General features: G+C 36.0%; 1 protein-coding gene across 2 annotated transcripts in view; it reads right to left on the bottom strand.

Annotated features, from left to right (window-relative positions):
* CHD1 (chromodomain helicase DNA binding protein 1) overlaps positions 1-20,377 on the bottom strand; it is a 50,809-nt gene that overhangs the window by 23,150 nt on the left and 7,282 nt on the right. For both annotated transcript variants that reach the window (XM_069880802.1, XM_069880803.1), the window contains exons 3-17: positions 16,216-16,420; positions 14,549-14,653; positions 13,330-13,397; positions 11,237-11,386; positions 10,761-11,032; positions 9,172-9,397; positions 8,230-8,330; positions 7,776-7,954; positions 6,596-6,723; positions 5,793-6,009; positions 5,100-5,189; positions 4,151-4,341; positions 2,859-3,047; positions 2,422-2,584; positions 723-875 (exon numbers count right to left, since the gene is read on the bottom strand). In XM_069880802.1, coding sequence (XP_069736903.1) covers positions 723-875; positions 2,422-2,584; positions 2,859-3,047; positions 4,151-4,341; positions 5,100-5,189; positions 5,793-6,009; positions 6,596-6,723; positions 7,776-7,954; positions 8,230-8,330; positions 9,172-9,397; positions 10,761-11,032; positions 11,237-11,386; positions 13,330-13,397; positions 14,549-14,653; positions 16,216-16,420 — 2,437 coding nt within the window. The remainder of the gene's footprint in view (positions 1-722; positions 876-2,421; positions 2,585-2,858; positions 3,048-4,150; positions 4,342-5,099; positions 5,190-5,792; positions 6,010-6,595; positions 6,724-7,775; positions 7,955-8,229; positions 8,331-9,171; positions 9,398-10,760; positions 11,033-11,236; positions 11,387-13,329; positions 13,398-14,548; positions 14,654-16,215; positions 16,421-20,377) is intronic.

The following is a 20,377-nucleotide window of genomic DNA, read 5'->3' as shown; positions in this document are numbered from 1 at the left end:
TCCTGCATTCAGTTCTGGAGCCCTCAGCACAAGAAAGACATTGACCTCTTGGGCTGGGTCCAGAGAAGGGCCACAAAAATGATGAAAGTGCTGGAACACCTCTTCTATGAAGAAAGGCTCAAAGAGCTGGGGTTGTTCAGCCTAGAAAAGAGAAGGCTCTGAGGAGACCTTATTGCAGCCTTTCAGTGCTTAGAGGGCCTAAAAGGATGATGAGGACAAACGTTTTAGCAGGACATGCTGTGATAGGACAAGAGGTAATGGTTTTAAACTGAAAGAAGGTAGATGTAGACCACATGTAAAGAATAGTTTTTTTTACAAGGAGGGTAATGAAACACTGGAACAGGTTGTCCAGAGTGGTGGTAGATGCCCCACCCCTGAAAACATTCAAGGTTAGACTGGATAGGTTCCAAGTAACATAATATGCTTGAAGATGCTCCTAAGGACTGCATGGGATTTGGTCTAGATAACCTTCAAAAGGTCCCTTCCAACTCAAATCTTTCTACAACTCTATGATAATCAGGTTGGGACAGCTGAAAGAGGTTGTCCAAGTTCATGTTCAAAGCTTTTGAATGTCACAAAGGACAGAGATTCCACAACCTCTTGATAACTTGTTCCAGTGCTCTGGAACCCAATGAGGGTGACCCTTGGAGCGAAGAAAAATTTTTTCTTGTACTTGGTATTCAGAATCAAAGCTTCTTGGCTTCTACCACCAAGATTCTTACCTGAAAGGGAAACTGACGATACTTCAGATATTCTGCTAGGATGTCCAGCATCCTTACCATCTGTGAGAAAATCAGAACTCTGTTGCCACGTTCTCGCAGACGAATCAGTAGCTTGTCAAGAAGGATTAGTTTCCCACTGCTACGTATTAAATGCTACAAACCCCAAGAAACACATATTACGAAATAAGTTCATCTCAACACTATCACACGCTGCAGTTGGTTAGACGCTTTACTCAAGGTTTGCTTTTCTATCTATTGGTGTGCGAAGAAAAAAATAAAAGACCAATTCTGGCATTTCTTAAGAATTCCATAGTTTTAAATGTGGATATGATAGAACACAAAAAGCCCCACCAAATTCATGTGTCTGTAACACTGTCACATAAATTTACTAGTATGCAGCATTAACTAAAGATGAAAGTTTACTCTGATTTCAGTTAGAATCAACTACATTAAAATCAACACGGTTAATAAATCACATATTTTAAAGAAAACGCATTATTCAGTCACATCTAAACAACTGAAATATATGGGCTTTAAAGTCTAAGTATTTATGATACAGGTCCAAGTTAAAAAAAAAAAAGGTCATCAATAAAATATAAGAATGAGAAAAAAATTATCCTAGTATTTTGTTTTCTCTTCACTTCCCATCTCTTGGGGAAAAAAAAAAAGTACTCCTCTTTAACTCTAAGTATTTTTAAATAAACCATACCAATTAAGTTTATCAGGCAAGCTAAAACTAGAGGAATCTTTTTTGTGGTGCCTAATGTTATAACCTACCTATAGCCTATTAAGCCTCTCAGTTCCATAAGGAATAGCAGGAACAGAAACTCAAGCAAATGTGAAATTTAACATTGAATATACTAGGCCACTTTATGTGAAGATGCTTGGGACAGAACTTTAGGGAGTGCTGAATTCTGACATAGGTGCCTCATTCTTTATGCTACAAACTAGTAGGTCTGGGATAGTACTAAAATAATCGACTTGAAAGCTTATAGAAAAACAAAAATCATCTTTATACCAATATAAATGTTTCTAAACTGTATCAACAACAATAGCCTTATCTGTTTCTCAGTGTATTTCCACGGTTTTTGTACAAATATTCACTTTGGTACAAATACTGGCCAACTGTTAAAAAAAAAAAAAAGAAACAACAGACCATCTCTGGTACTGATGACTGTTTTTCATCTGTTACAATAACAACATAAATCAGACCGAGCTTTGCACGCTCCTTACTTCCATTTCCTTTCACTTTGGTTGTTTCCAGGTATGTAGAGAACAGTACTTGGTTATAAAAAAGGACTTTAAAGCATTCTGCAGATCACTGATGTATTACCGTCAGTCGCGTACATTTCCACTCATATTACATTTACCCAATTAGATGTCTTATTTTACTTGGGTATAAAATAGGTCTCACATTTATTTTGCATCGAAATACTCAGCCAGTTTCAGATTATTTCCTTGTTACTTTGACTATAATTAAAACCAAGGAAATTTTACTTAGTCAATTATCTGTCAATTACTCAGTTCCAATTAAGAAAAAAAAATCAATTAAATCCCTGTAAAATACAGGATGCACATTTCCCAGAGAACTTTTTATTAATACAATCCAATAAGAATTAATAAACAGCCAGAGCGCTGTAAAACTGTGTGAATACTAATGTAAAACACAACTCTTTTTTAATGTACAAAATTAAATTACCTGTAAGGCCTCCTGTTTATTATAGAATTCATTATCATCTGGTGATTTAATGAGGTAGCAATGGTTACAACACTTCTTGAGTTCCATCATGATGTTCAGAAAGCCTGAGGTACTGCCTTTTAAACCTTTACTAAGGGCTTTATAATTCCTGGTTAAAATCCACCTGTGATATAAAATGCACAATATAGGTAATTTCTAACTATATGTGGAAGACAGACAGATGTAAGCTCTCAAGATATAAATAAGAAAAAAAAAAGCAGCTCCCAAAAAGCACACTAATAAGCCAAGCAAAGCCATATGAATAGACATTAGACCAATATAATTCTGGAGCCCTTAGCTGTACAGAATTTGCTGTTGCATTATAAAAATTGTACTTCAGTAAATTGCATATAAACTTATCACTACAACAGCACAATTTAAAAACTGTTGCTACTTACTTATAATATTGCTTTTGCAATGCACTCATTTCCATCCTCAGAATTTGCTCAACTTTAGCAGGTAAAGACTTTTCTACATCTTTTTTAACTCTTCTCAGTAGAAATGGTTCAAGTTCTTTGTGAAGACTTGCATAACCATACTCTCTCCCTTTGCCATGCTCCTCTTCAAAATACTCCCAGGAGGAAAACCTTCAACATAAAGAAGAATGAGTGCAGAACAGTGACATACTACGAATGAATCAAGGAAGCAAAATTCAAGAAGATAGATAACACAAACACAAAGTGTGCATAAATATACCATAACAGTACACACACATTCAGATTTCTTCCCCACTGGACCATTTATCCAATTTCTGAATTTTCATCTCACAATATAGTCCAAATACTTTGCCTTTAAACAGAAAAGTGGAGTTTTCCAAAAGCATTTACAGAATGCTTAATTTTAACTTGTTCAGTGGAAAACCAGTATTTTTTTTTCCTGCAAGGATACTCACCTGCAGATATTCCGTTATTACATCTATCGAGAGCAGCATGAAAAAGTAGCTGCATTGCTGGAGGGCGTGCAAGATAACAAGAGACTACTTAATATACTTTTTTCAGCATGTATGGTCTAGCTGAACCGTAACTATTTGCTGTGCTAACAGACTAGCAGAACAGACCTCATGATCAAATGAGGTACGGTACTAGACCATAGTGTTATAGTCCTAAAAGTTTCTGAAGAAATCACTACAATCCTTAGCTCAAACTAATAGCGCCTGGCATTTACAAGATGTCCAATACGAACTTGGTCTCCCAGTCACGTGTGCTCCAATTTATCCTCAGTAAAAACAGAGGTCATTACAAAATAAGGTCAATACAGTAAGCTTACTGTATGCAAAATCAACCATATGGGAAAATCAACTATCTGGCTGAAATACAGGATATAGGGCATCTTGGTACAAATTTGTTTTCATTAACTGTACTAACACATGAAAAGATTCCATTTTACTTCCCCAGAGTAAATCCACACGCCTTTCCTCTTAGGCTAACATGAACCCTTTTTTCCATGTTCTGACCCATACATCAATTCATCGTTTTTGTAGACTCCTAAAATGGAAAAAGGTGACAACTGCTACCAGCATTACTCATCAGATGCAGCATGAAAAAACAAATTCATCTACTTCATATAGAATATTTAAATTATCTTTCAGTATGATTCTCTACCTCTACTGTAATTTTCAAATCATTACAGTACTTCATGTAAAGGAAGTTGAACAAAAAATATTCAAAAGAATCATGTAAAACTTCCTTACTTTTCTGGCATGATGAAGTGCAACAAAGACCAAAGCTCTTTGAGGGAGTTTTGTAGAGGGGTTCCAGTAATAAGAAGACGATGGTTAGATTTAAAATCTATTAAAGTCTTGTACAGAAGAGAGTCGTCATTTTTTAAACGATGAGCTTCGTCAACTCCTATGAATGCCCAATTCAGACCACCAAGGAATGACTTAAAGAAATGGAAGAGGGGAAGAGTCATTATACAACTATGTACATTGCATAGTTTCTCACGTTTTATAATCAAGCTGTAAACACCATCACTTTTTGGTTTATTTTAATAAAACATGGACAGCTCTATGTCTTTAGTACTAATTATGGTTTTGTATTTGCCCCACTCGATGAAAGACTGTGCAAGCATACCAAGAAAAAAACCAGCCAAAAGTCTAACCCACAATTTCTACATGACAGAAAAAAAGTCACTATTGACCTCTGCTTCCTAGTACGTACAAACAAATGAAGAAAAAAAGTTCTCCTTAAAGACTCTCCTTAACAGCTCTCCTTAACTATCCATAAAAATTTCCAAATACTGTGAGATGGATTAATAATACCTCTGCTGCTACTTCTATGGCAACAGCAGTAATACATGTACATACGCTACTGCATACACAGTAACAAAGAAAAAAATTCTTTTTTAGTTCCTTGATGGTGGTCTTCAAAGAAGTAAAGCTCTTGAAGGTGGGAAAGGAGTAACACAGTACTGAAAGTTCCCAAGCAAACTGGAGAAAGAAGTGTTACCCAGAAAATCTAAAAGTGCTTGAAAAAATACACACGAAATACACACCCCCTAAGTTACACTGTCATACTTCAAAAAACAAAAGCTATTGCAGTCTCCATAAATTTAAGGATCCACAACACAAATACACGCCAGTCTAAGGAGAACTCTGCGCCACAGAAATTATTTTTATCTCCCTGAAGAAATGGAATTACCTTATCCTTCAGCAAAATTTCATACGTTGTTAGAAGAATGTTAAATTTTAATCGTTTGTTCTGTGGATGCATCCATTCGTGAGTTCTAATCTACAAAAAGAATCAAGTGAACTGTAAGCTAGAGAAAAAAAAGTCTGTTTTACTGCGACAATTTTAAGTACTGCAGCAATGTAAACGTTTCGTGACACACATTTATATGATGACAAAACAGAAGCACAACATATTAACTTACACAAGACTTGAGTTCCATCCTCTCTAAGCACTCCAATATTTTGTTTAAACATCTGAATAAACAGCAAATAATTTCTATAAAATATTTTTACTTTAATGGGTAAGATTACCAACATTAGAAAACACATTTAAGAAAACAAATCAACGGCCTTTCAAAAACTAAATTAAGATCATGACTGGCTTGCTTACATATTTATTTTTACTATATCCACCTAAACAATCATATGGCAAAAAATAATTCATTTTCAAATGCAAGATGAAATTCTTAACCCTGTTCAGTATTAAGCACGGAAGAAATCTGTCACACTCATTTATATCAGAGCAAAATCTAAGCTTTCAATTTGCATCTTAAATGCACAGTGAGTTTTTGCTCAGTCATAAGCAAAATACAGGAGATTTGCATTGGACAGGAATACAAAGTGATTCTTGATTATCTTTCCAATGATTAAGAGAAATACTCACCATATTTCTGCTAGTTATATCTCCCAAGTAAACTACAGCATTCATCTGAGGAGCCCAAGTTTGAATCTCTCTTTGCCACGATGTTAAGGTAGAGAGTGGCACGACCAGCAAGAAAGGCCCATACAATTGATGTTCATGAAACAGGTAGTTCAGAAAAGAAATAGTTTGTATTGTTTTACCTAGACCCATTTCATCTGCAAGAATACAGCTATTCCCTCTAAAAAAAAAAAAAAAAGAAAAAGAGATTTAGCGGGGATGCAGAGAAGGTTAGGAATTGGACAAGTTATTATCTTCTAAGCATAAAATTCACTCATATCAGTTTTCAAGATTTTGCAACGATAAGTCTTTCAAAAGTTTATTTCCATTGTTTTCTCAGAAAAAAAACCAATTTCTAACCTCCTCCAATTGATCTTCTTAATTTGATTCAAGCGTAACAAAAAGTTTGCAAGTATTCCTTGAGTCTAATTTCAAAAGTGTAACACTAATGTTTACATTTCAGAAGAGTATGCTTTGGGGTTTATGGATTTGCTAGGTTAGGTTAGTGTGTTTTTTAAAAAATATTACTTACTGCCATAAGAAATAAAAAGCAAAGCAACAAAACAGCTTAACTGTTTTTTCAAGAATAGACATGTAATGATAGGCTTTCACACTACATAGAGCAAAACCGCTCCCCTCAGATCTCTACTTTGAGCTTACTCTATGAAACCCTTCACATCTTCAAAAAAACACAGAAGAATCAAATTCAAAGTTTTACAAATGCTTAGAATTTACAAGCAGAAAAGCTCATTTTAGACTATACTTACTTGCACCATGAGTGAGCAAGCCAATTCAATCCATTTAACTGATAATCTCTTAACTCTAAACTTTCATGTCCTCCAATGTAAGATGGTTGCTTCTTTAGTGAAACAAACCTTGGCCTCTGCTTTAGAACCTGTCGAAAGCAAGTTGATCATCACTCCTACTAGTGACTAAAGTTACCAAAATAGCTTCCTATAGAAAAAAAAACAGCAAAAGGGATCTACTTGATCACCAAGCCTAGTGTTTCTCTATTGACGAACATTAAGCCATATAAAAACACCAAGACAATTACAAGTTGAAATTAGTTTGATTGTTAATCTAAATTCCAAAACAGGAGTGAAATAAACTCACTCAAAGTTTACTTCTGAAATAAATTACAATACTAAACAAGACCATCTTTGAACACCTGTAAATAAGCACGGGACTGGTATCTTCAAAACCTGCTCTTAGCAGTGCTATTTTCCATAAATATTACCATATATCATTATTACTGTTCTAAATATCCTACAAGAAATATTTCATAACACGTATCTTATCTCTGAATTCATAGAAGATTTTCACATTTTTACTATCACAGCTGATGTGGTGGCTTGAATCTGGCTGGCTGCTAAGCTGCCACTCAGTTGCTTACTTACTCTCCACCCTAGCGGGATAGGGGAAAGAAACAAAAGGGTTTAAGTATGGAAACTTGTGGGTCAAAATGAAGTGTTTAGTAGCTGAAGGAAGAAATCTCAATCAACTAAAAAAAAACCCCACAACAAAAAAAAAAACCCCAAACATAAGTGACACAAGGGAAGTCACACATTAACTCACTACCAGAATGATTACAGCAAGTCTACAAGCAACAGCCACCTTTGAAGACCCTGCTCAGCCCACTCAGTTTTATTGCTGAGCATAACATTAATCAGTATGGAATATCTCCTTGGTCAGCTGGAGTCAGCTGTACTGGCTGTGTTCCATTCTAGCCCCTTGCCCACCCCCAGCCTGCTTATGGTAGGGGCGGCAGAGCAAGAAACAGAGAATGCTTTGACATGGCAAGCACTGCTCAGCAACAGCAAAGACACTACCATATTATCAACACTGTTTGGGTCACAAACTAAAATACAGGCTGCTACAAAGAAAAATATTTCCATCCCAGCCAGACTCAGTAAACAATTATAAATCCACTGCAAATCACATACTCACCTTACAGTCTTTAAATGGAGTGGTCTTGGATTGATTTCTGCTAAAGTACTCATCAATGCGTGCCTGAAACTTTTTGGCAATGAGAGCACCATCTTCCCAGCTACACTCTGAATAAGGCAAACCCTGCCATTTGCAAAAGTAGTCTGGATAACCAGCTGCTGATTTCTGATTCGAATGAGCTGCAGAAATACACCAGAGATATCTGTATCATGTATCTGTGTAATTTTACTACTGTACCTTATGAAAACACTTATCTTAGGCAAAAAGATAACATAAGGTTGCTTCATAGGACAAACACTGTGACAAATTTTCTCTTTACCCGAAGTTTTGCTTTGGAGTAAAAAGTTAATTATATTAATATTCTTGTAATGAGTATTTTTTTAAATACAAATGCAACATATAAGCAATGAACATACAGAACTCTTAGGTTTCTGTGTGCAAGTTTGTAACATACCAATTATTCTTTCCACTATCTGATATTGTTTATGTAGATCATCCGTAAGTTCCTGCTGGCAGTTGTAATACTCTATATCTTCTGGAGAGGCATTTTTCAGCCTGTAATGGGAATTAATTTAAAACAGTTATACTGAATTATTATAAAAGTAAGAAAATTTGGCAACTCTAAAATTCTGAATATACACATCACAGGAATGTTGCTTAGAGACCTTCTTTGAACGAACAACTTAAAAATTCCTGCTAAAAAATTGTTGCATCTGGCCTAGGTGCCTCAACAATAACAACTGAGAATGCTTATCAAGAGACACAACTATTACAGCTACAGGTAGTACTAGTTATGCAGCTAATTCAGAACACCTATTCTCAGGAATAAGTGGTGTACTTTACAGGGTATTTTCATGGAACAGCATTCAGAGTATCTCACCCTCTAAGAACTTATCTTATGATTAAGTTGCTAAAAATCCCACCAGTATTCATTGATTGTATTAAACACACTAATAAAACTGAACACCAAAAATGTTACTTTATAATGCACTAACTTCTTTAGGTTTGTGTTCTCAGGATTGAACCTCAGGTTTGAGCCAAAAAAAATGAATTCTTTAAAGTAATCTGAAATGGCACCATAAAAATAATCTCTGCAGTGATTCCCGAAGAACTCTGATCAAAGTTTAACAACAAAATCAGTAAAAGATACAGTTCATTACTTATTTTGAAACACTATCCATCTTGTTAAAACTTCATTTATCACATATACACACACAAACACTAGAAACTGGTCCAGATGATTATCTTACAAGACCAGGTAAAGGAGTCGTTCTCTTCCTGCTGCACAGATGCTTGAAATTATGCCATCAAGAAGAGGTAACAGGTCTCAGAAACACAAGAATTATCTACATTGTTAGCAAGTAAGTATTGAGTTAGTCTACATAAAAATATTCACCATCGTTTTGTTTCCTGATCCTTTTTCTTATAGTTGTCCAATTTCTTCATTCCTTTAACATTTTGTTGCTTCAGTGTTTCCTCAGTTTCCCAAGTGTTATGGATGTGTGACCAACCTTTCCATTTAATAAGATACTGTATTTCTCCTGGCTCCTTTGTCTTTTCAAATCCACAATTTGGGTCACCATCTGCCTCAACTGCATAGATGGTGGTTGCAGCACCCGTGGCTGCAGAAGAAACCACACCATAAAACTTAATTAAATGTGCATTGTTATAAGTTAACCAGTAAGAAATGTAGCATAGAAAGCACTTAGCAATACTTTTAGATAAGCACATACTTGACAAGTATCCACAACTCTCGTGTCATTACTCCTACTTTAACAATTACGATGAAAATATGTTAGCAGATGCACAAGTAGTCAGAAGACAATCAAAAAAGCTACCAAAACATCTGCACCTAATGTACACTTGTCTTATCTCTTCTCATGAGAATTTTGTTTGTGTTCGTAGTTTTTAAAGTCATCATCAGGGTATGCTCCACTAATGCTGCTTGTTGTCTTTTCTGTTACATTACTCTCATTTCTGAGCATGCAAAAGACATCCAACATTATGCTTAGTCAGCCTTGAGACATCAAAAGCCTACTACTAGGGATACTCCAAATACCTTTCTTCCTTGACTTGTTTTACTACTTTTTCGGCCTTTGTTATCTTACCAACAGCCAGGTAAGGAACTGAGCCAAGCAAGCTGCAGGGGCCAGATAAAGCAACACAGAGTGCAAATATTAAAAGAGCACAAGCAGCAACATCATCTGGGCAGGAAGAACATCAGAAGCTTAGTTCCAGCAGTAACACTATGCACTGGAGCAGAATATGCTAGAATTTGGTACAGCAGTGAAGAAGAAAGCTGAGACAAGGAAGTTCCAAGATGTGTCAGAAACTTTGAGAGACTGGGTATAACTAACAAAGAAAGGTGGTTCTGAAGTGCAAGAGGCCTAAGGTTTGTTATTTGCAGATTTCTGTGTGTTTGCTTTTATAATTAGAATCCTAATTTACAGACTCAAACACATAAGCAGAAAAGCTAAATATGGCATCCCATTATTGCTGGAAATTACACACCTACCACTATCTACAAAATACCTTGAAGAGTGGAAGTGCACCACTGAAATTTTAGATGCATTTTGCAGTTATTCCACATATTGCATTCTATTGAGATAATTTAAGTGGTTCAGCCTTGCCAACATCATCCTGTAGGGAACAGCCTTCCTACCCAGTCCAGTCTCTCCATTCCACTATATTCAACAAGTATAAGCTGTACATGCAGCGGCATAATAATATGACATGCATTTATGCAATATGGAGCTATCTTCTACTTCATTTCTTTTGGTATGCAATTATACTTCACAACACTTAAAAGGGCCTTTATAAAAGGAACATCGTTTTGTATATGAAAGGCAAAACAAGACACATTTTGGTAACTTTAAAATTATTGCTGTTCATAAACCTCGTAGGTGACCTACAGCTGAAAACATTTGCTGAATCTGCTCCTCAACACACTACAAGATCTTAAGAACACTAACAAAAAAAAAATACCTCCTTTTCGTCCAAATCTACTATCCATGAACTTCTCTATAGTTTCAAATTCATCTTCTTCAGTTTGTGGGACATCTTCTCCACAAACTTCCAGCAAATCATCAGAATCTGTCTTAGTTTCTTCAGCTTCTTTGTAACTAACATTGACTGTTGCCTGGCGACGAGATCCTCTCTTATCGTAATCATCATCCTCCTCCTCCTCCTCATCCTCTGATGAATCAAGTTGTCTCTTTTTCACTCCAGCACTCTTTTTCCCATTTTTTGGCTTAATTCTTGAACACAGTAAGATATGACACAACGATGATGTTTCAATGGGGACAACAATAAAAGCATTAGTATATTAACATCTTACATAGCTTTACAAAAATTTGCAATTTTTAATAAGCATTAAGGTTTTCATTTGCATGTACAATAGCAGTAAATGCGCGATTATTTATTAGAAATAGTACCAAATATCCAAATGCACAACTTCTTACCTGCTTGGAGGTTTCCGGCTTTTGACCTTGTTTTTTGGCTCATAGTCAGATTCACTCTCTTCACAACTGCTTTTCTCCCTATCTTCCTCTGATTCAGAATCAGAACCAGTGCCTGAGACAGACCCTGATCCCGACATTTGCCAGTCTTCACTGTACATATTGAAAGACAAAAGAGTAACTTACATTGTGGTTTGTTGTTTTGCTCATTTTCTGCCTTTTTTTTTTTTTAATCAAAGGTACCTACTATAATTTCAACATTCTTCACAGAAATAAAAATCTCACCAGTTATGCCGGCTGATGAGACAGCAAATCGTCACCACTGAATGAAAGATAAGTTAAAATGCCCAATGGCTTCAAAGGGAGTTGACTAAGTTTTCTGTTACCAAGAGGTAGATTTAAAATACAAAGTAAAACAAAACTCTGGATTTCTATATAAAGTTCAACATGAAGAAATGAGTTAAAGTTATATTTAGAAATCAAAGCACTTAAAAAGTCTAACTGGAACAATATATGTTTATCAAATCATAAAGCCCTTCTGTACCATATGGACCATATTATCTATGGTCCCCATGGCCCACACAAAGAATCAGCAACTTTGGCACAGGAATCAAAAATTAAGAAGCAGACTTGAGAAGCACTCAGAAAAACTTGAACTGGAGCAACCACTGAGTGGCGCTGGCTGTGAAGAGCTCCTATTGAGATCCCAGATGAGCGTTCAACAACCAGTCAAGATAATATGAGCAATACACTTGCGACTGAGCAGCAGGATCAGCTTGTTCCTGCTCAACTGAGGTGAACTTCACTGCAACAGGGAAGATGTATCCACTGACAAATACTATCTCACTTCAAACTCTGACTTTATAAAGGCAAATTTAATCTTAATAGCTTAATGAGAAAGAAAGAAAAAAAAAAAAAAGAGTCTGGTACACACTACTGAAACATTAATAAATCTTTATAATCATCAGGTTCAGGTTTACCTGACCAAGATGTTAGAGTAGTAGTAATGGTAACACAGCTTGGACGAACAAGAAATATCTTCCCTAATTTCCAATCAGGAATCCTAGGAATCTGTGCATTGATTACACCCATCTCTTCTCTCTCTTGCAGGACATTGGGTCCTGAAGGACATCACATTCCCATTGTTCCAATCACCCAAAACAAATACATATATATGTCCATTGTACAGTTGGCACATGGCAGTGGTATAGAATGTCCTACTAAAATAATTCTTCTGCAAACAGTAAATTAAATAATAGTAAGAGAAATTCATGACCTGTACTTATTTGGAAATGTCAAGAACAGATATAAAGCACCATCTCTAAAGCTAGATTATATATCTAGAAATCTCTGATCTGCATGTCGGATAGCTGCAGACGTTCAGGAAAGCCACAGGACAAAAATTTGAGCACTGGATATTTAAAGTGATTTGGCTATGACATCATGAAATTCTTAACTAACAAAGACTGAGATTAACAGCTCATTGCAAGTGAAGTACCATTCTGCATAGTTACAGCTTCTTTCCCCCCCCCACCCTTTTCAACTACCCTTTCTTTAAGATACTATACTGGTAACTCTGAACACTGAGGTGATTCATGAACTGGGAGAAGAGGCATGATAGAACACCTCAATTTCTACACACTGCTTATAAGAAACAGAGCTGACTGCTTCTCACCGCCACAATAACAATATCTAATCCTTTTCACAAACTTCTGATCTATCACTTAGAAGTAGGTTATTTTCAGTTAAAATTCTTTGCTATTCATACTTAATTACTGTCAGAACTAGACTAACTTTCAAACATGTCAGAAGGGAACAAAAACTCAAAGAAAAAGTATTGTCACTAACTAAAATTTTAACTTAAATTTGTTGTGAGAAAACCTACTTAAGTAGTTTCCCTACTGCAGACTCTTTCACTCAGAAATTAATACAGTTCCTTTCAGATTTTAACTATTCAAATGCTTATCAAAATTGGAAATGCAAGATCAAGATGAATTAAAATGGAACCTGAGCACTTCAAATGGGCAGAAACAAAGCATGACTCATGTCAGTACGATTAAAAGAATTACTTGATATTACTTATGAAAATATCTTACTCCTTATGTTTTTTCTTCTTGGTTTCACTGGATGAGTCATCTCCAGAATCTTCACTACTTGATGAATCCTGTTGATGAAGAAAAAACCCAACAATTCATTATCAAAAAAAGAATGAAGTACTTCTAACATTAAAAAGATAAATCAGCTCCCACTTTGAAATTGGAGAAATATGTTTTATTCTCTCCCATCACCTGCCCTGTAGCTCTTAATGCTGAGTGAGATAAGGACTGCTACTGGTTTTGGTTTTAGCCATCTATGAATACAATGTGCCAGCATCACAGAACAGTCCTGTCTTAAAAAATAACCATTCTGCCTACATGTAAACTGGCATACTTTAAGCTCCCCCAAGTTAATCAAGATGAAGGTTCTGTCAAAATCCTAATAGAATCTCCTACCCATAGGAGCTTTCTTATCTTTCATGTCTTTTACATTAAAAAACCAGTTTAAGAACATTGAGAATAGTGTATTTCTTCTGTTATGCTCAAAAGAATAAAGAACCCTCCTGAAATTAGATTTTCCTAAAACCAATCTTGCAGACATTAAGTTGAGATTTAGACTAAGTTTTATCCTGGAAGGCATCTTTCAGAATAACGAAAGAGAGTATTTAACAGCTGTAAATTAACGTTTTAATGGTAGGTGATTTAGTCTGCTTTATAAATAAATCCAATTTCATAGTCACTAGTGTCCTTACAAGACGTTCCTACTGCACAAAGTCAACATTTCCTTAGTGCATGATAAAGGTTTTACAATACTTGGAATACAGGTGTCCTCCTTAAAATACATCAAGTCTTTTGTAGCAACTGTTACAAAATTTGCAAAAATGCATTTTCTACTCCATACATAATTTTTGAACGCCTGAGCAGCCACCTTTATACAAAAACAAGTTGAAAAAATCTTTTAGCATTCTCAATTGTCTTTACAAAACTCAAGAAGCTGAAAATACAATGCAAGTCAGTACTGTGTGACTTGAAAATTGTCCATATATTTACCTGAAAATACCAAGTAATCAAGGCTACTATAATTCTGGCACACCTCACTTGCAAACAAGTAACTAGATATATTTTCACTTTTCTTTTTAAAAATTTCGGTTATTTGAATTCTACTTTTATAGATTAAAACCAGACTTTTACACACCTATCTCTAAGTAATTTTATTCAATACCTGAAGACAATGAGAGGGGCATGTTTACATTTTTAAAATCTAAGTTATGTTATTCACCTCTTCTGAACCACTGTCTGATGAGGCTGTCTTTCGCTGTTGCTGTTCCTTCTTTATCACGACTGATCTTTGCACAGCAAGCATACTGGTACTAGACTTCCAAAACTGAACAGGAATGAAGATGAAGTCAATTAAAGCCTCCAGTTTACCATGTACTTACTTTTCCCAAGTAGCATGACTATGACTGACTGATCTTACATTTTATCAATTTATAAAAATCACTACAAAACACAGCATACACTAATAACATCAAATTGCGTTTTAAAGTAGAACGATTTCTGCAGAACACAACGTTACATAATAATTGCCAGGACAACTTCTTCAGCAAGTTTAACAATAACTATGTAGATATTACTAAGGTAAAGCATCTATAGAGTACATTTTTAAAGTGATCCAGATAAATCCTTTCAGACCGCTTAGCTGATATGTTTTTGTTTCATGCATTAATACTGAATTACACAAAAAAAAAAAGTAACAGATGTGAGAACTAATTGGTAAGTTTTGCTGCAGCTGGTTTGTATGCTTAATTATTTTGTGATATAAATCTGTCTCATATCAAGAGATAATATGCAGACAATCTCCAGCTTAAATAAATATTCTTCGAGGACTTACACTGTTCTTTGTCTAAAACTAGTATATATATAGAGGCAAATCTTGGCCAGCTTGCAGTAACAAGGATGCGATTGTAACAGGAGTTTAGCCTGTTTACTAGTTGAAACAAGGACAGTCCCCTAGCAGGAACAAAGGGCAGACCTGAGCTCACCAAGAGGAGATAATGAGTAAGGAGATAAGATAAAGAGCATCAGAGGATTCTGAAGACACAAAGGAACAGTGATGTACATTTGAGAATGGGCGAGATGAGTTCCGTGTATGTTTAACCAATATTTCCTGAATATGTGTTTCTCGGAATCTGTACGAATATGTATGTCCAACCAGTATAAAACTTCTGTAATCAGCCTTTGCATTATGCCTTTTTAGAAGGGCATCCAATTCAGTGCTGAATTGTAAAATAAAAACATTATTGCCTTTGCTTCAAAGACTTTGTCCTTTTTAATATTTTACCAGTGAATGAGTGTTTCTCACACAGAGAATCCTTAACAGTCTTCAAGTCTCATCATAACTAATACATGATTACCTTCCATATATACTATCTACTACTGACATAAGTCTACAAGATAGTGCAGGTAATTTTGGCCCACTGGATTTAAGAGATTATTCAAAACACCACTTCTTCCCACATTTAGCTGAGTTATTGATAAAGAAAGCCAACTGTAGGTAAGTCTGAAATTTTTCTACAATCACTTATTGATACTAAGAAACTAAGCATTAGAAAAATGTTAAGAATAGAATTTCAGAAATAAAAACACTGCATTGGCCTTTGTCTTCCATAAATTCCAGTAAATTTGTACGTGCTTCTGCATGATCAAATTTAGGAAATGAGAATTTTAAAAGACTCAATTCAAACATGTAATCCATGAGAAACTTAGCCCAACGTTTAAGATCTCTAACCGCACACATTCACCAATCCAACCAAGTTAAAACCTAGTTAATACCACTTCATTACATCTTTTTATTTAAGTGAAAACTGCTCTAGGAACTCAGTGCACTGAATAATTTTTTAAGAACTCTTTTCTCCTACAAAGGGATCATTTACATGTTTCACGTACCTCAGATCCATCAGCTTTTGGTGGTTTAGCTTGAATTTGTTTCTTTTCTTTAGATGCGTCAGACTCTGATTCTGATTGAGTGCCTGACTCTGAACCAGAGTCAGAGTCACTGCTGCCTGATTGGCTGCTGCTTCCATCACTACTGCTTCCAGAGCTTGAACCAGATCCAGAACCTGATGCTGACCCAGAATCGTCATCTGACTGGCTGCAATGAGATATTACAGAACTGCCAAGGTAACACAATTAAAAGAGAAAAAAACTCACCTTAGCTTCACCTGTATATCATCTGGTAAGTTGTAACAGGCAAATGGGCAGCACACAAATGGACACAGACAATTAAATAAGTTGAAATGAATGAACTTAAAAAAAAAAAACAAGGAATGAGAGTTCAGAGTGTAATTAGATACTCTTTGTGAAGCCTTAAAAAAGCAAGATGAAGCAAGGCCATTCAAATTAACATGGAGGAGTTAAATGAGAAATAGAAGTGGTAGAAATGTTCCTTACTCACTCAAACTTTCCAGCCCCTCCAAAATTCTTGTTCAGCTCCTTCACACACCATACATACATACACACCTCCTAACAGTTAAATCTACTCCACAAAGACCTATGCAACTAAAAGGATCAATGTTTATAGATCAGCAGCACTCCTTAAAAAAAAATAGAAGCACATAAAAAGGAAAGAAAGCAGGCTATGCAGACTGTGTTTTTATGTTAAAATAACACCAGCAAAATTATCCACACAGACCACTCTGAATTTGTCACTGATGGTATGCCTTGTGCCAAGGCACTCCTTATTCCTTGGCATATTCTTGAGCTGTCAGATTATTATTCCACTTGTATGTTTATTCTGCACCAGATTAAGCACACTTAGAAAGCACAACATTTAAAGATAAATATTGATTTTAGGACCATTCAAAAGCTTAGAAAAATTTAGTTTTCTAACTTAATGAAGCAGCAGAGCTAAAACTTAATTAACAACATTTTAAAAACCACAAACCAAAGGAAAATTGCTCCTCTTTCTGGTTTTGCTAACATCAGAACACTGTACCAGTGAAGAAGAAATGAAGCTGTTTGTGTAAACAGACTATGACAGACTGCACCTCTATCAGCCATCTACATCTGTTAACTTTGAAAGAAACAAAAAGAAATAGACCATGGTGAAGCTTCCTTGTTCTGAAGCTGGAGATGTAGAGAAACCCACTGCTGCCGGGTTTCCTTGCACATGCTGAAGAAAACTGGGAAGCAACAAGACTGCTCCCAAACTTCCTACTTCTGTCAACACAGGCTTACTTCAGACATGGTGCAGTAAGACTAACCGCACCTGCCAAATAAAGCAGGGCACTGGCTATGGAGTATGACCAGAGTTTAGACTGTTTATCAGAAATTAAAACACACATATAACTGAGCATTTCTCAGCATAGCAAACTGTGATAAGCAAACGCCATGGTGACTGTGGAAACTCAGTGCGAGACACCCTGAGACATAAGTAAACACCATCTAGGCAAGTCCCAGTGACAAAAAGCCATGACAAATGTCTAAATCTTACATAATCTTGGAGGAAGGGAAGGGAATCACCATGCAGTACAAGGCTTGCTTAAAGAGGACAATAATAATGTGGATTACAAATCTAAAGGAGATGCAACACATTAAGGCATAAGATTGTAATTAAGGTAAGCTTTCCACACAGCAGTAAAATTTGTCATACACATTAACGTGCTAACCACAGGTTCAACTGAATAAAGAGACAGAGGCAATCAAAGCAAAGTACCTCTTATCTAAGGTATCCTGGGGAAACTGACACTGGAATCAAGCAACCTGCCAACATATAAGAACCATGTAAACCAGCTACAGAACAGAATGGTGGAGAGACCAAAGAGAGAAAAAAAAATCCAGTTGATTTAGATGTCTGGATGCAAAAAAACCAACTAATTAAATATATTTTATTTTATGTGCACAAGTTCCCAAGACTTGAATGGACACATCTGTAAGTCCCAAGGGAAATGGTGAATGAAGTTGATAAGCCACTATCCCTCATATCTGAGAAGTCGTGGCAGTCTGGTGAAGTTCCCACTGACTGAAAAAGAGGAAACGTAACTCTCATTTTTAAAAAAAGGAAAAAAGGAAGACCTGGGGAACTAAAGGCAGGTCAGTCTTATCTCTGTGACCAACAAGACTACAGACTAGATCATCCTGGAAACTCTGCTAAGCAAGACCAAGAGCAGAACCTAGAGTCACTCTGACTCAGGATTTAATTGAGAAATCAAACCCAAAACAACCACCTACACATTCAGCCTTTGTAAACATTTAATATACAGATTGACACTGGCAATCTTACTCAGTCTGTATATCTGGAAGTTCTGCGACAAATACTGTAGGTGAGATGTGCCAGGGGAAGTGTGTGCTCCACAAGATGAAAGTGTTAACAGCAGCACAATCACTCCATCATTCCCTTTCTGTGCACTGCAATATACTGTAGTTTGCCTCTGCCTTGTTAGAAGGATTTATGGATTATGTTACTTAGTTTTAACCAAACCAGCCCTCACAAAATGGAGAAGTGGTTTAAAAAGATTCCTGCAAAGAACAGTGGACTGAAGATAATACTAACATAGTAAGTGCAAGCAAACAAACAAACAAACAAAAATGGCAGAGCCGACACCTCTACTCCTAGCACAAGGTCTTAGTTAGCCACATTGCAAGGCAGAAAACAAAAACATCTGATAAGAAGCAATCACATCTGACAAGAAGATGAAACAAAAAAATTGGAATTATCAAGACTACTTGAAATATGTACTGATGCCCATTACTGTTAATTAACCCTCTGAAGTGTATTGACTTGAGATATTAGCTAATGATAGTATGAAGCCATCCAAATCAGCAAGACATTTGAAAGCTCACTATTCAGAACACAAAGACGTTCCAGCAATTTTTTAACTCACGTGATGCTCAATCCTGTACTTCGCAAAATTTCATTAAATTTAATGATAAACGTTTAGAAGCCTGTTTTAAGTTTCTTTTACCTAAACAACAGGGACATAATGCCACACGCAATTGGAGAATTTACTTCTTGCTGCTGTAAAAATGGCTAAAATAATGCATGGAAAACAACAGCAAAACTAAAAACGCATTTCTTCGTCAGAAAACACTGCAGGGTCTTTGAAAAGCATTTGAGGTAACAGTGGGCTGTTTGGGGTTTTGGTGTGGCTTTTTTTTGTTTTTAAAATAAACTAGAAGTTCAAGGCAAGCATTTGAACAGGAAAAGCCTATTCAAAACATGCAGAAGTAACAGACGTTGCATGCCAAACTCTTAAAATTGCAAGATCACAAGTTAAGTTTCTTCAGGCAAATGCCATGGAAGTATTTTTTTTAGATATTTTTAATTTTAAAAATTAACTATTTAATTTGTTTTACATGTTCAAGGAAGACGTATCTTATTTATCACCACCAGTGAATGAAGAGGGAACCAGGAGTAAGAATTTCAGGGTACCAAGAATTATTTCCTGTCCTCAGCTATTACAAAACATGAACTCAATTAGATTTTCCTGATACGGGCTAACAACTCAGAGATGTGTTGTATTTCTAGTCCTACAGACTATATTCAGCCACTATAAACTTTCCCCAAAGCAAAGGTATCAGAACTACACTGATGATCTATCAACTTTCACGACCCTATGAAGTACACTGGAAGCCTTTATTGAGAGCCGTAAGACATACACCTTTAAAGCACAAAGAAGTTCCAAAAATCTTCACAGGCAAGGAAGTATCAGTGGTTTCCCAGAGCTTTACTGCTCTGTTGCACAACGTGACCACCCTTAGACATGCAACTGGTTCCAGGGGCAACACAATGTCCTGCCTGTACCACAAAATTCCACTCTGCCTTAAAGCATTTTAAAAGCTTGGATGAGCCAGAATGGTGGAACTGAGCAAAAAATATGCAGAACAAGTGTCTGCCCACCAATTAGGTTACACAGAGATTGGGATCTGGATAAACTCAGCAGGAGTCCCAACACCAAATGAGAGACCAGATGTACAATTAATGCTGTATCATCAATTGGCAATTTCTTCTTCCATTTGGAAAAAATAGTTCAAGTTTGATACATATTCTACCTGCACTACTCCAAAAATAATCTAAAAGATGCTTTTAACTTGGTTTGGGACACCATTT

The sequence above is a fragment of the Phaenicophaeus curvirostris genome, chromosome Z, assembly GCF_032191515.1.
Source record: "Phaenicophaeus curvirostris isolate KB17595 chromosome Z, BPBGC_Pcur_1.0, whole genome shotgun sequence".
NCBI classification, from domain to species: Eukaryota; Metazoa; Chordata; class Aves; order Cuculiformes; family Cuculidae; genus Phaenicophaeus; species Phaenicophaeus curvirostris.
This window is presented reverse-complemented; position numbering and strand designations above follow the sequence as displayed.